This window comes from Centropristis striata, chromosome 16 (assembly GCF_030273125.1).
Source record: "Centropristis striata isolate RG_2023a ecotype Rhode Island chromosome 16, C.striata_1.0, whole genome shotgun sequence".
NCBI classification, from domain to species: Eukaryota; Metazoa; Chordata; class Actinopteri; order Perciformes; family Serranidae; genus Centropristis; species Centropristis striata.
The window spans coordinates 29,443,371-29,457,506 of NC_081532.1; the positions used below are offsets into that span (position 1 = coordinate 29,443,371).

Genomic DNA, 14,136 nt, shown 5'->3' on the forward strand with positions numbered 1-14,136 from the left:
GTTCATATATATATGTGTATAGCCAACATGTATGTATAGTCGTAACATTTCATATTCTTTCTACAAAGCAACTTAAAAATGACATTGTTTACCATGTCATCTGAACAAAACCATTTAAGAACTCCAATTTTCTTACAAATTAATAAACATCGTGCAATGATGAGTTTCAGTCTACACACGTATACAAATCTGCTACTTAGCAACATGTTTTTTTCTCAGTTTTACTTTGCATGAATTTTAATAGAAGGAAATCACCTCCAACACGAACACTGATACTACTGACGTTGAAACACAATCTGATTTGATTTTTTTTCACCATATATCCATTAAAAGGACATTTTCATGTGCATAACAAGTGTATCTACAACATCAGAGTGAATGAGGTGTAAACAGAACATTTGTACCTGAGAAGCTTTTGTCTCAAACTTCAACCCGCCCCTACGTGATACAGATATGATGAAAAATTATAAATCTACAGCGCAACGTCCACCAATCGACAACCAAACACAGTGATGTAAAATGTTGCTATGATTCAGGCTCATTGAATAAAGTACAGGATGAAAACAGTGCATCACCATGCAATATTAACATAGATGTCTATTTGTAAACCTGCGAACTAGTAAAGTCCCTCTAATGAGTTCCTAAAAAAAGATAAAGCAAGTAGAAGTTAAGCTCGTTGGGATTAGTGTTGCTCGGTTAACAGCAAAGCACTACACAGTGATTCCAAACATGGAAAAAGAACCATGTTCATAAACAGTTAATATTTACTCATATCCTATTTCTGCTACAACTGAAAGTAACATATTCCTAATTGGCCTTTAACTGCCAAATCAATTGTCAATCAAATGACAAAACATGCTAACAAACTGAACAGTAGATTGTCAAAAACAGTCTGCACCACTGAGGAAACCTCTTGTAGTCGTGACCTTGTTACACAAGTAATTATTTCTTTACCACAGAAGAAATAACTAATAATGATAATGTTATTGGTGACAACAAAAAGCCACTGATTTGTTATGACTATTTTTTTTGGCCATTTATGAGCATTGAGGGCAGTCATTTTATATTCTTAACATAGTGCAAAATGATTGTTTAATGAGAACATAGTTAGAAATACTTATAGCATGTGTGGTGACATCTTATATTTGTATGTCTTTCTTTAAGGCTTTAATAGAGAGGTAAATAACGGAATATTCTCTGCCACTTCTGCCCGACTTTTCTTTACTACTAAGGTAGGATGTCTCATCTCCGAATGGGGTTTTAGTGATTTCTAAATAACGTAATGTGACAATTAATCAGTGCAGGATTCAGATATTTCATCGGAACGAAAAAAAAAGGGGTCAAAAAACAGCCTTTTCTTTTGATCCTTGGCTTTTAACACATTCTCTAACAGTGACCATGTCGCTCTCGATGCCGGCAGTAGTATTCAGTGACAGTACATTCTGTTAAAGGGATAATTTGGAGTTACTTAGGTGAGGTTGAATGAGGCACTTATTTATAGTCGGTGTATTAGTAGTAGGTGGCGGTCGGCACGTCCCCAGTTTGGAGAAGCAGGACACAGATGATAAGCTGCTGTGGATAGAGGCAGCAGCAAGTCATATTTTAGCCGCCCCAAAGAGGCCCACCTTTAAAGATTAATATCACTTTGACTTCATGCTATATTTAGAATATTTTCACAGATTTACCTTGCAGTCAGACGTCGCTGTTTAGGTTTACACTGGGGGGAACTAAGTCTGTTTTATGTTCTGCTCATTGACAACAACTGTGATTTTACTATGCAGAACACAGGAGCACACCTCAATCGGTTAGTGTGTTTGTGTTACTATGTGACATTGGAGAGTCCAAACTGACCCTTTGAAACACCAAAAATGACTATTGAGATGTACCTCATTCAACCCCACTTAAAAAAACAACAACCAAACTATCCCTTTAAATAAACAGCGGACTAATGACTAGGAAGACATACATGCAATTGCCTACCCAAACCTGATATATAAAACAATCAAATCAGAAACATGAAGTACACACAAACTGTACATAAATACATATTCAACAACCCACAAACTCAAAATGTCTATCAGCATGGAGCCCATTCATTCATTTGAACTATATCAGTGTCAAAAAACCTCATTGTTTTTAATCATAAGCCATATACTAGGCTATATATGGAGGGGTCATCATAGGTCACTTTGGTAATACCTTATTCCAAAGCAAGGCTGCTTCAGTCATGTAGCTTTTGGCCATTCAGTATTTTTACTTCTTGCAGCAAAGGCAGCTGGAGGAGTCTGTAGGACAGTTTCACATGGCTTCATTGTTCGAAGAAAGAGCACTCCTGGATCTTGTGAGAGGCCTTAAGACTCTAAGAGGAGGCTAGAAGGGAGGACAGATGAGGATAAAGCAAAGAGGGTGATGGAGTTTAGTCAGATAACAGTTTTTAAAAGATTTCTTATTGGCAACAAATCCCAAGTTAAGAACAAAATGAATAATGTGTTGTTTTTTTGATAAAGATTTTCTGACTTCCATACCCAGTCTGTGAATGAGCTGCCTCCATCAAAAGCCCATTGGTTCCTACTGAACAACCATCAGCCCAGATTACATTTGATTACATGTGCAATTAGATTATAGTTACATGCTGAGGATGATTAAAATGATTTATCTCATAATAACCAATACTATTAACTCAGGGAAAGCATGTACATAGTGCATTTTATTTGTTGTTATTATTACTATTTTATTTTTAGATGTTCCAAGAGAAAAAAGTATATTAGTGCAACTTTAGCTATACAGAAAATACTTATTGTGGGATCATTGTTGGTTTTGTTTCTCTCTGTGGGATTTGTTGATTTCTAAGACAAATATGAGCATTGCCGGCATCATCGTTAAATCAGTGCAGCTTAATTTACATCAGAAAGCCAAACAAACTGAAATTAGATGTTAAATTGTATTAATGATTACCCGTTAATCAGCAGCTGGTTATGCAGGATATATTCCATAAACATCACATCAAAAGTGTTATCAGGGCTGAAATACACTGGAAGACACTTCAATATGTCAACCATGTTTGGACATTTTCCCATGCCACATTTCCAAACAAGTGAGCAATCATGCAAGAGCAAGATCACATTAATGTCAACTAAACAATAAGTCCACAATACATGGTTCAGCTTCATCAGTGCAGAAATCCTGTCCGCAGCCTGACGCTCCATAGTTGCAGCGCTGAGTGCTGAACCATGATGATTTATTTAGCTACACAGCAGCAGAAATTAGTGAATCGGTGAGTAAATCACCAGTCTCTAGGGGCAGTTAGAATCAGGCAGCAGCTGAGCAGCCACGTGGACGAGGCAGTATACCTCAGGAGCCTTCCTCTTCATCAGCCTGAGCTGTGGAGAGCTGGATGCAGTCTGCCACCCTCTCCCCACCTCCTCAGGCTGCTCCGGAGCTGGAGGTGAGGGAGGTGGAGAGGGTGTGGGCGGTGGGGAGGACTGGGGTGTCAGTGAGGGTGTAATGGGTGAGGACTCAGACTCAGAAGGTGAACTGGTCTGGGACAGCAACTCTTTGGAGTCCAACTGGTCCAACCCCAACATCTCATACTCAGTCACGTCAAAATCCTGTCCTGTACCGTGAAAAAAGGTCGGTGGAAGGGATGAACAATGTGTAAATCCTGTCTCTGGTCTGCTGAATTGAAAGCCAAGTACTTTTTAAGTGTTGTAAAGTGGCATCTGGTTTTGGTCAACAGGGTTTTTATGATGCATTATCATTAATTTTATAATGCATTATCATTCTGCAGACCTCAGAGCAGAGGCCAAACGGGAAGTATCATAAGTGAGAACCAATTTGTTGCAGCTCAGCCTAACAAGCCGGTTCATATGAAATCTCTTTTTCATATGTGCTGAATTACAATATGTCCACTCAGGCCAATTGTTATGTCATGCAAGGCACTGACAACAGAAAGCCAACACATATATTTGATAATTTTGTTTAAATTAAGTGTCATAGTAATTGGAGCTTTTAAAAGGACAATTTGTGTGGTATTATATATTTTTCATATTGTGAAAAAATCCCTAGAAAAGACCAAAGCCAACAAGAAATGATTATATTAGTTTATCCTCTGTGCCAAAGACCTCCACTGTTGTCCAACACATTAACACATCAGTGAGACATAATGTTGCACATGTTTTTAATACAGTGAACGTGGGGACTATAGTTTATTTTGACTCAATCCAACATACACCATCCTGCTGCCATAATTACTCACTAAGGCACCAAATGTATATCAATCCACTGCTGAATACAGTCCCCAACTAATGCACTGTTTATTCCTGTTTTAACATTTTTTTAAATAAATTATCTTTGTGGTTCTTCAGTGGGAACCGATCATCTTGGGCCTCAGAGCCACAGGCAGGGTGTGGACTAAAACATGACAAGTTTTGGTCTATTAATGGGATTTGTTGATATTTACCACCTGATTTATCCTTTAAATTAAATGGAATCTATAAGTAAGTGGAATCATAAAATGACACTAGCTATGTTAAGAACATTTACAGATAAAAAAAAATTATCTCAGTTTCTTTCTTGTGTTGGAATGGTCACGTTAGACCTAAAAAAAAACAACAACTCTGATGCATTTTGCATTTCTTTCGGGCTTGATGCTGGAATAAGATGAAGTTTTAGGTCTAACATGACCATGGCATGAAATTCAATTTTTTTGTGTTTTGGAGTTAATTCCACATGTATCCTTATCCAAAGAGCATCTCAACTAATGCAATTTGAGTCCAAAAAGTGCTCCATCTCAAACATTTTTTGACCCAAATCCTTTGTTTTGATTAAAATGCCATTTGTGCCTTAACTGCAGAGACATTTCAGTCCAATCTATCCAGCTGTGTCTAAATGTTATGTCCACATTTTTTCTATAAAGGAATAATTATCAGCCGAAAAGAAAACATGACACCCGATCCAGATAAAAACAATCAACAACTGTTCCGCGTGATGTTAAAATGGGAACAAATCCCCCCAGCTACATGTGAGTGTTATCACAGGGTGGTGAGCCTGGCAGCCCTGTGAGGCCTGACTGGCTCCAAACAGGAAGAAAGGACTGAAGTTATAAGGGGCCACTCAGGAAAGCAGAGGCTCTACACAATATCGGCCAGCTTAAACAAGCTTGAACAGGAAGACAGAAATCTGCGAGATAACCTGTTTTACACAAACGAGCCAGGCACTGTTATTGCATTATAATGGCACCATTATGGCTAATATTCGTTACACTGAACAGAGTTTTAATATGCAGCTATAACATTATTAGCCTGTTTTTTTTGTGCTGGCTAGATTAATTTCTGCTCACCTTTGTTGTAGCTCTCCGACTTGCTGCGCATCATAGACCTGGTCCGATGCTGTGCTGCTGCAGGCTGCGTGGTGCCAGGGCCGGTGTTAACAGGCTCATCCTGATAGGAAGACAGATCCTGCATGCTGAAACTCCTCAGTCTGTCTGACAGGACCCCTTGGCTCTGGAACAGGAAGCACAGGAGGTTTAGTTTAGTGTGTGACAGTTAATAACATGAATGGTTTTCTTTAAACATAAGGATAGGCTAAAAGACCTTATTATATATCATGTACAATGACCCACCACTCAGTGATGGAAAGTATTCAGATCCTTTACTTCAGTAAAAATATTAATACCACATTGTAAAATTACTCCACTACAAGTAAAAGTCCTGCATTCAAAACTAACTGATTACAAAAGTATCAGCATCAAAATTTAATTGAAGTATCGATAGTAAAAGTACTTGTTATGCAGAATTAACCCACTCAGATTGTTATATATTTTAAATATATTATTGCATTATTTGTATTGACGCATTTATGTAAGCATTGTTTTGATTTAGTAAAGACAGGGCTTTTAACTACTTAATATGCTGTTATGATTTATCATTTCAAATTTGGCCCAAAAAGTAACTAAAGCCGGCAGCTAAATGTAGTGGAGTAAAAAGTACAATATTTGCCTCTAAATGTAGTGAAGTGGGTAAAGTACCTTAAAATTGTACTTAAGTACAGTACTTGAGTAAATGTACTTAGTTACATTCCACCACTGGCCCCACTGTATCCCCAGGTCAGTACAAAACAAATACCCAGAGTGTGCATTACCTTTGTTGCAGCCATGACTGCAGCTGTGGCAGCAACATTCAGCCCCTTTCTCCCAAAATGCACCAGTGTGTCATAGCTTTTGTCCTTCGCTTGGCAGATGTACTCATCAATGTCCTGAAAAAACAACATGAACATTGTGTCTCTTTTTATTATTATTATTATTAACAGGTGTTTCTTTTATTGCCCAGTTGTGTTCTAATCTTCACTAACTAACTAACGCGTTTCCTGACTCAGACATAGAGGAAAAAGGAAAGGAGAAAGGGAGGAACACCATGACACTTCCTCTCCCCTGTCCTGCAAACACATCTTTAACAGCTAAAGTGGAAAAGTGAATTGGCACAAAGGCACTTTTGTTCTTTACACAGCTGCAAAGTTCAAATTCTATTAGTGACAAAACACTAAACATGCACACCAAATTAAACTGAATGTTTTCACCTAGAAGCCTTTCTATTAACTGAATCAAGGAAAAACAAGGAAGGTACAACAAAAGGAAGGGGTTTCACCTTTTCTTTTGAGGAAAGCGTGGGATGAACAAACTTCCTGTATAGCACACTGGAGCCTTTAGTGTAAGGGGACAGCAGCCAAACCACAAAGGCTATCTTCAGTTCATAGTAGAAAGGAATCCTGCAATGAAGACACAAAGTGGTGGAGCCGCTGATACAACAAACCATAATAAGAAACATGCTTTACATCTCAGGAACAAAATATTAGCGCCTGACCCATCAGGGACTTTTTTTAGACTGATATCGTTTTAATGTTTGAGTTGGAATGAAAACACACCTTTTCTACGTGGGCTGTGCACTGACTTTCCACTGATATAACTCTGCAAAGGCTTCTTTCTTAAACAAATAACTAATCTGAACTAAACAACTCCTCATATTTAGCATTATTATCCATTATAATGTATTACATTGACAAACAAATGTAGAAATTAACCCTGAGGAAATAAAAAATGAATAAAAATATAATACATTTTAAATAAGCATCTGTACTGAATGTTTAGTATCAGCCAATTGCTGACCATTTAAATACAGGAAAAAAAATGCTATCTGACACTATTTTTAAATAACCCCAAGAAATAAGCAATACATTTCTTTTTTTTTGACCAACTGTCTTATTTTTTTTAAATTTAAGTTGCAGGTCCATACATCCACCACCTCAACGACAACAAAAACCACAAAACCACAACGCACACTGAAAATAATAATAATAATAATAATAATTATAATTTGCAGAAGCCAAAGCACAATTTTCTGCTCTATAGAAAGTAAAAAAATGTTTTTAAAATTTAATTTAATTTAATTTTACTGATCCCAATGAATACCACTATATCCGTGTGAGGTCGATAAATAAATATTGGCCAGGCTCTACAAAGTATAGTATGTGATAAAGACAAAAACAGCCAAGTTTTAATAATTACCATGTCATCAATAAATATTTGAAGTCACTTACCAACAAAGAAACATATCTGTAAACACTTCCACAGCAGTGAATAGTGCAAATATTATCCAGTACATCATCCATTTCACCTAAAATGTAAATATGTAAAATAGTTAAAGTAGCTACACACAACACCTTGTAGAATCACCTCTATTAGATGAAAATGCCTAAAAATAGAATTGCTGTACTCACATATTCTTTCACATCTTTTGACTTCACAGCTTTATAAGATGAGTATGCAGGGTATAGTGTACCGAACACGAGTCTAGAAGACAGAAAAAGGGTGTGTCAACTACACAAACAAAAGACTTCAGATCAACAGATATTTCAAATGTGCATGAAAAAGATAAAATCAAGACATTTCAAATGTAATAAATCATGATTACGGACACTATATTGTATTATGAATGGCAGATTTTGAATAAGGCTTTCATAAATAATACCTGGGCTAAAATGTCAAATGTATTTCTGTCTTCATAAATCTAATGTATACATTTATAGAACACATTTTTGTCCTTGAGCCTTCTGAGCTTCACAAGTAAACTGATGGGAAGGTTGTCAGATGAGATCAAGATAAAACAGAAACACTTTCCCTTCCAAAAAAGAAACTATTAAACTAACCATCCACAGTTCAGTGTTACCCTGTCTGATTTGGCTAAACAAGCTGTCAAGGTGCTAAACTTACAGCTACGGGGTAAAATTAGCTTCCATGTGTTTTATTCCTTTTCTCTAAATCTCTATTTGTGTGCAGACACCTGTGCTGCTGGGTGTCCCGGACAGAGGACCCTGTTGAAGTGCTACAGCCAGGCAACAGCTGTCAGTGTGACCTGATCAAATTACTGACCCACATCATGTTGCACCTCTCGCGCTTGGCCAGCAAACAGAGTCAAGGAACAACAAGGACACTAAAAATAAATAGTGGGGCGCGCACCTATACATTTTGTTCGAGATTGGTCGCAAAATGACCCACATAACCAGGATGTGAAGGGCCAGGGCTGAGGCAGTTATTTCTATGTAACAAGATCTTGTAACCTAATTTTAATTGCATCACTATTTTGAGGTTGGGCCTGCTGTTGGTATAGGCTACTCCACACGCTCTGCAATGGCGCTGATTCATACTTTGTGCAGGTAAAAATAACCACAACTTGCAGGCTTTCTGTAATACATGTTTAATCATTCAAATTCCTGGCTATGATACGATATATCGGGGTGTATGCATGCATGTCTTATTACATGAATAACTCTTGCATTGTAACCTGAGAAAGCTGACCCATCCCTTTTGTTTTTTTCCCAATATGGGACATCAACAGAGAATATGGCTCCACTCAAAGACCGCTCCTCTTGTTCAGTCACCTCGCCGCTCAGTGACATTTAGCTTCCTGTCAGTGAAAGATGAGTCTGATTCATATCATTTCACTGATGATAATAAATTAATCAGCCGATCGCGTCACCTCTTTGTCTGTAATAAAAAGGGGCACTTGATAAACACAAAGAGTGCCAGGCTACTGTACTGAGCGCTCCACATACAAGGTTTGTACAGGCCTAGCTAAGCATTCCTGCTGCTGAAATGGCAAAGTGCAGTCCTGTGGAATTTGGACTGTTTTTCAGCCAAAATCTAATAAACAGGCGGCTGCTCTCCTTTCACACTGACGTCTGATTCTGATTAAATATTAGACAATCTGCGGGGGCTCGTAAAGCGCGCCGCTCCTGCACCTTCACTGAGCGGCTCAATAACCCGCAATAACCGGGAACGTCAATTTATTATTAACCTACTCTGTGACACAGCATATGGAAAGAAATAATAAAATGACTTACACCACAAGTCTAGAGATGATCCAGGAGACCATTGCGCTGGAAAGGCGACAGGACGCGCTGTCTGCGGGGAGGAGTTTCCTCCAGATGACAGGCGGCGGCGTCTGGACGCACACAGTCAGCAACGTGATGCAGGATAAACAGTGAGCGCACTGTGACTGCTTTTATCCCTAGATGGCAGTGTTGCACTGCACAGACCACACGGATACCCAGCATGCCTGGTGGGTAAAGATGAGGCTGCCTGGCCAAAACTGTGTTTAGATGCAATATCATTGTTTGCATTAGGCCTACCTGAATAACCTCGGAGATATTATTTTCTGCCGGAGCCTCATTGACACCCTCCCACAGCGTGTGCACCTTCTCCCATTCAGAACTTTGCACCCAGCAGACATGGCAGCTTTATTTGCCCTAATACGAAGAAAAAAGTGCAACACACGGCTACTTCTTTACACATAATCCGTTGCTTATAATTTGCTAGATGATTGTCTATAACACGTAAAATATGAAATGTAGTATAAAAAAATTCCTATTACAAATCCTTAAAACCCAATGGCTGTGTTCAGATTGGTAATATTTAGGGCTGTCCTTGAATAAAGAAATTCTTAGTTGATTTACACTGATTTTATCGACTGATAAGTTGACAGATCTGTAAAACAGATATTCACCAAAAAGAGTATTGCAAAGGCACCACTTAAGATACTGTTCACCAGTGATGTGCTCATACGTTTCTTGGAACTGAGTCATTCTGCCTGATCGACTAATTGACAGAGGGAGCAGCCCTAGTAATATTCACTTCACAGTGGTTAAAAAAAGAAAACAGTGCATCCTGACATTGGAGAAGCTGGGACCATAGATTGTTTGCTGTATTTTGCTTGATGACATTAAAATATTTTTAGCACAACACAGCTTTTAAAACTAGACAACCTTTGGGAATACCTGCTCCATTAAAGCCCCATTACCTTTGCTTTGTGGTCCAGACTCTGGCCTACATACTAAAACCACACAACAGAGGCAAGGTTTTGTTAAAGTACAACAAAAGCTGCTGAGGAAGGGCTGTGGCTGGTAGAAATCTAATCCTTTTTTCCATTTTGAAGCCAAGGAATGGCTTCAAAACAAGGACACCCAAAAACACCACCCAAAAGCTTTACATCTGCCCTCAAAAACCAAACCAAAACAGACTCTCAAATCAATATAATGCAATATGATTCCCATTGTCTTGCAGGTGAAATAAAAAAAGGAAATTATTATTGGGTCAAGTTTCTGCGTCATACCTCTATGAACTAATTATTACTGGATGGAAATCCCTGAGCAGCGGAATGATGAAAAGCAACACTTTCAGTCATTCAACTCTTCTCTGCCACGTTTGTTTTCAGAACTGCTGAGCAAGCCATTTCATCTGACGGACAGGTGTTTGTGACAACAGAATTAGATTTTCCATGCAGTACAGTTTCTGGCCTTTTGAGAACGCTGTTGCAAACTAGCAGGTTCAGATTTCCCAAAAGCTTATTTCTGATTAGATTAAGACAAGAGGTTTTTTAGTGTTTGTTCTGATATTGAAGAGCTTAATGTATAATAAGTTATTGTGGAAAGCAGAAAATGTGTAATACAGTCACTTATTGGCAACCTTTGATCTTAAAAGTTTACTTTCAGATTTTTCCCCCATTCACATAGAAAAATTATACACACAATACTTCCACAATACACAGGTTCTGCACTAACCAACCTTTCCATTTCCTCTGCATCTTCCTGCTGAGAAGAAACTCAATCTTGATACAAAGTCAAACATTTAACGAGTTGAATGTTAATGCCAAAAATGGGTTAGCGTAGTATGCGTGCACTGAACATACATGACCACATATAGAATAGATACATTTTGACTGTACAGAAAATGAACTATCAAAAGGAGAAATCCCCCCACCATCTCTAGTGTTTTGGATAATGTAGGCTAGGTACAGTAAACAGAACAGCTGTCGCTTACAAAATGTATCTGAGCAGATTAGAACAACTGCTGAATCTAGGGTGTGATTTAAGAGCAGGGTGGTTATTTAATCACTTGTTTGGATCATAAATAGCCGAGTGCCTCCACCATCAGTCCATAACTTAGGACAGAAGAATTTGATGAAGCACTGTAGGCACAGCAGGCTTTTCATACTTACATTATGTACACTTTCTTAAACCTTCTGTTTGACTTTGGATAATAAAGACTTACCTAGGGTTACCCCTGATAATAAAAGACAAAAAGCAAAAACACCTTTTTTTCTGGCTGAGTTCTATAAAAAAAACTTTTTAAAGACATTAACTGTTGTAGCACAAAGTTAACCTCAAATGATTATGTGTTATAATAATTATAACATGAAGCGGCGAGGATGCGCAGCACTGTCGATCCAGCACCAGCATTGTCTCTGTCCTTGTTGGAGTGAGCAGACTGACTTCGATAGGACAGTGGCAGATCATCTTAGCTCCTCAGAGCGGCCAATCTGGACTGCATCTCTTCAATGTCCTCCTCTGATTCATCCTCTGACACTGCAGCAGCTGCAGCGGGCTGGATTTCAGGCAGGGCGTCTGTGACTTTGCTTGGCGCTTTGCCAAGGGCACCTAACAAAGCAAATAGAACCATGAATCAGAGCTTTCAGTATTATTAATTCATGATGTAAAATTCAATCTGTGGTTCAGATCTAAAATCTAGAAACCAAACCCTTGTAACGAAACAGGATTGTAAGAATGTTTTGTGACAATTAAGTTGAACAAATCTCTTTACCTGCTGTGATCTCAAAGAGGATCTTGTCAACTTCCTCCTCTGCCGCTTCCTCCATGTCTTCTCCATCTTCCATGCTCTCAAATGTGTCTTCCAACATTTCCTCAATGATGCCAGCCTGACAAATGAATATATATATGAAATACATATTTCTACATGATGCCATTGTTTTGAAACTTGTTCTTATAAATAAGAAATGGTGATCAGTTAGCCGCAGTGTTTCATTTATGTTGGACATGGCTGCTGACCTTCATCATCTCCTTTGATAGGTCCCTCATTGTGGCTTGGATCTCTGGGATTTTCACTAGGTTCTGCATCGCCTTCATCACCTCTGTGCTCTTCTGCAGGGACCCAGCTACACGCAGTACAGCTAGAAACACACAAAATACATTTCCTTTACTGAAAGTGCAGAGAAGAACATTAAGGTCTATGATAAAAGAGCAAACTGCTCACCTGATGACAATAAAGAATTTTTAAACAAAACTTTTCATCCGTCTAATGACCCAGCTGCTAAACTCACCAAGCTGATTCTTCATGCTGAGTTGCACAGAGTTCATGTGGGCTTTGGAGGCGTAAAGTTTGGTGACAGCTCGTTTTGACTGAATCATCTCCTTTGCAAGAACAACACACACATCCTTTTGCCCTCTTTTGGCAGCGTCTTTGATAGATCTTTTAACTTTTTCTTCTTCCCTTTGAATATCTGAAACAAAGGGGTAATGTCATTACATACGACAACAGAAAAATTAACAAACAATGTCAATGCAATTTGAATAAAATATATACCGACACAAATTGACCATCTTATATATTCATACTAGATTCGATTTTTTTCCAGCTGATAAGCCAATGAAATAACTCAGCAGATGCAAGTTCAAACAGATGTGTTTTAAGATAATTATGCTTTTAAGTGTCCCTATTTTGCATCAAGGTATACCAACTGAAGCTAATGTGATTATCTCTTCCATTCTTTTTCAGGTGGGAAAAAATTAAAGACTAATCATAAAAGTAAATTTAAGTAAATGTTTTACTATGACATGTTACAATAAAAAATATACACTATTTTAAAAATGCAGTTGTTGAGTGGGAGTGTTAAATAGTGACCTTCTTACCTCGAATTTGTCTGTCAATCATTCTCATTTCCTTCCTGATTTTTTGAGACCACTCATTGACCTGAAATGATACACTGTCATTATAAACTACATTGACACTGTCATAACAATTACAGTAACTTTGTAATTCCCGCTTCAACATCGAGTTACAACATGTAACATTACACGACAGCAATGTATAACGTTAAACAGCAAAACTGTCAGAATTTACGATGTCAGCTGCGCTAGGGCGAACACAATCAGGGTTTGTTTACACTGATGTGACTGACAGCATACGAGTCTTAGCTTGGATGCTAACTAGCTAGCACTGAGCACAGAAACCAACAAATAAGATTAGCTGATCGGTTAATGAGGCATGTCTAGAAACGCACAGCGGTAAATGTGACACCAATGATGCGGGTTTACGTCTAACTCCAATACAGCGTCTGTTGCCATTTTTAAAAAACTAGACTAGCGTGAAACTGTTCAGTTAGCAAGAAGTAGCAACAGAGTGGACGAAGTAAGCGGAGCTGAACTGACAGCTAACGTTAGCAAGTCGTGTAGTATTCTTACTACACACCATAACTCTTAAAGACAAGGCTGGTTTCAGCTGTTGTACTCACCAGTTCCTTTGGTGCTTTCTCTGCTGATTTGCCGAACAGCCCCATTTTCACTAGTGAGTTAAATGCCAAGCTAACCTACCTGACTAGAACTAGCTGGCTAGTTTAGCTTGTTGAACCAGCACTTCCTGTTTCGGGCTCAGTACGAACATGAAGGAGCGTTCAGTCCATCTGGTCCTCATCAAGGAAACAAGGACAAGTGTTCAAGTGATGTTGAAGTCGAACTAGACACACAACCAACACAATATGAGTTAATAGCTTATTTATAAAGCCATTTTAACAT

General features: G+C 38.4%; 2 protein-coding genes across 2 annotated transcripts; both read right to left on the reverse strand.

The window, feature by feature from the left end:
* Positions 1-318: 318 nt before the first annotated feature.
* reep1 (receptor accessory protein 1) lies at positions 319-9,469 on the reverse strand. Its single transcript, XM_059353129.1, has 8 exons — positions 9,394-9,469; positions 7,771-7,843; positions 7,591-7,667; positions 6,642-6,762; positions 6,139-6,252; positions 5,339-5,501; positions 3,351-3,613; positions 319-2,370 (listed from the first exon to the last, which is right to left on the reverse strand). Exons 1-8 carry the CDS (start codon positions 9,423-9,425, stop codon positions 2,299-2,301), a joined length of 915 nt encoding a protein of 304 aa, XP_059209112.1. The 5' UTR covers positions 9,426-9,469; the 3' UTR covers positions 319-2,298.
* Positions 9,470-11,015: 1,546 nt separating this feature from the next.
* Positions 11,016-14,005, reverse strand: chmp3 (charged multivesicular body protein 3). The gene is made up of 6 exons (XM_059353338.1): positions 13,857-14,005; positions 13,255-13,315; positions 12,666-12,845; positions 12,394-12,515; positions 12,149-12,263; positions 11,016-11,985 (listed from the first exon to the last, which is right to left on the reverse strand). Exons 1-6 carry the CDS (start codon positions 13,899-13,901, stop codon positions 11,846-11,848), a joined length of 663 nt encoding a protein of 220 aa, XP_059209321.1. The 5' UTR covers positions 13,902-14,005; the 3' UTR covers positions 11,016-11,845.
* Between the last annotated feature and the right edge of the window lie 131 nt (positions 14,006-14,136).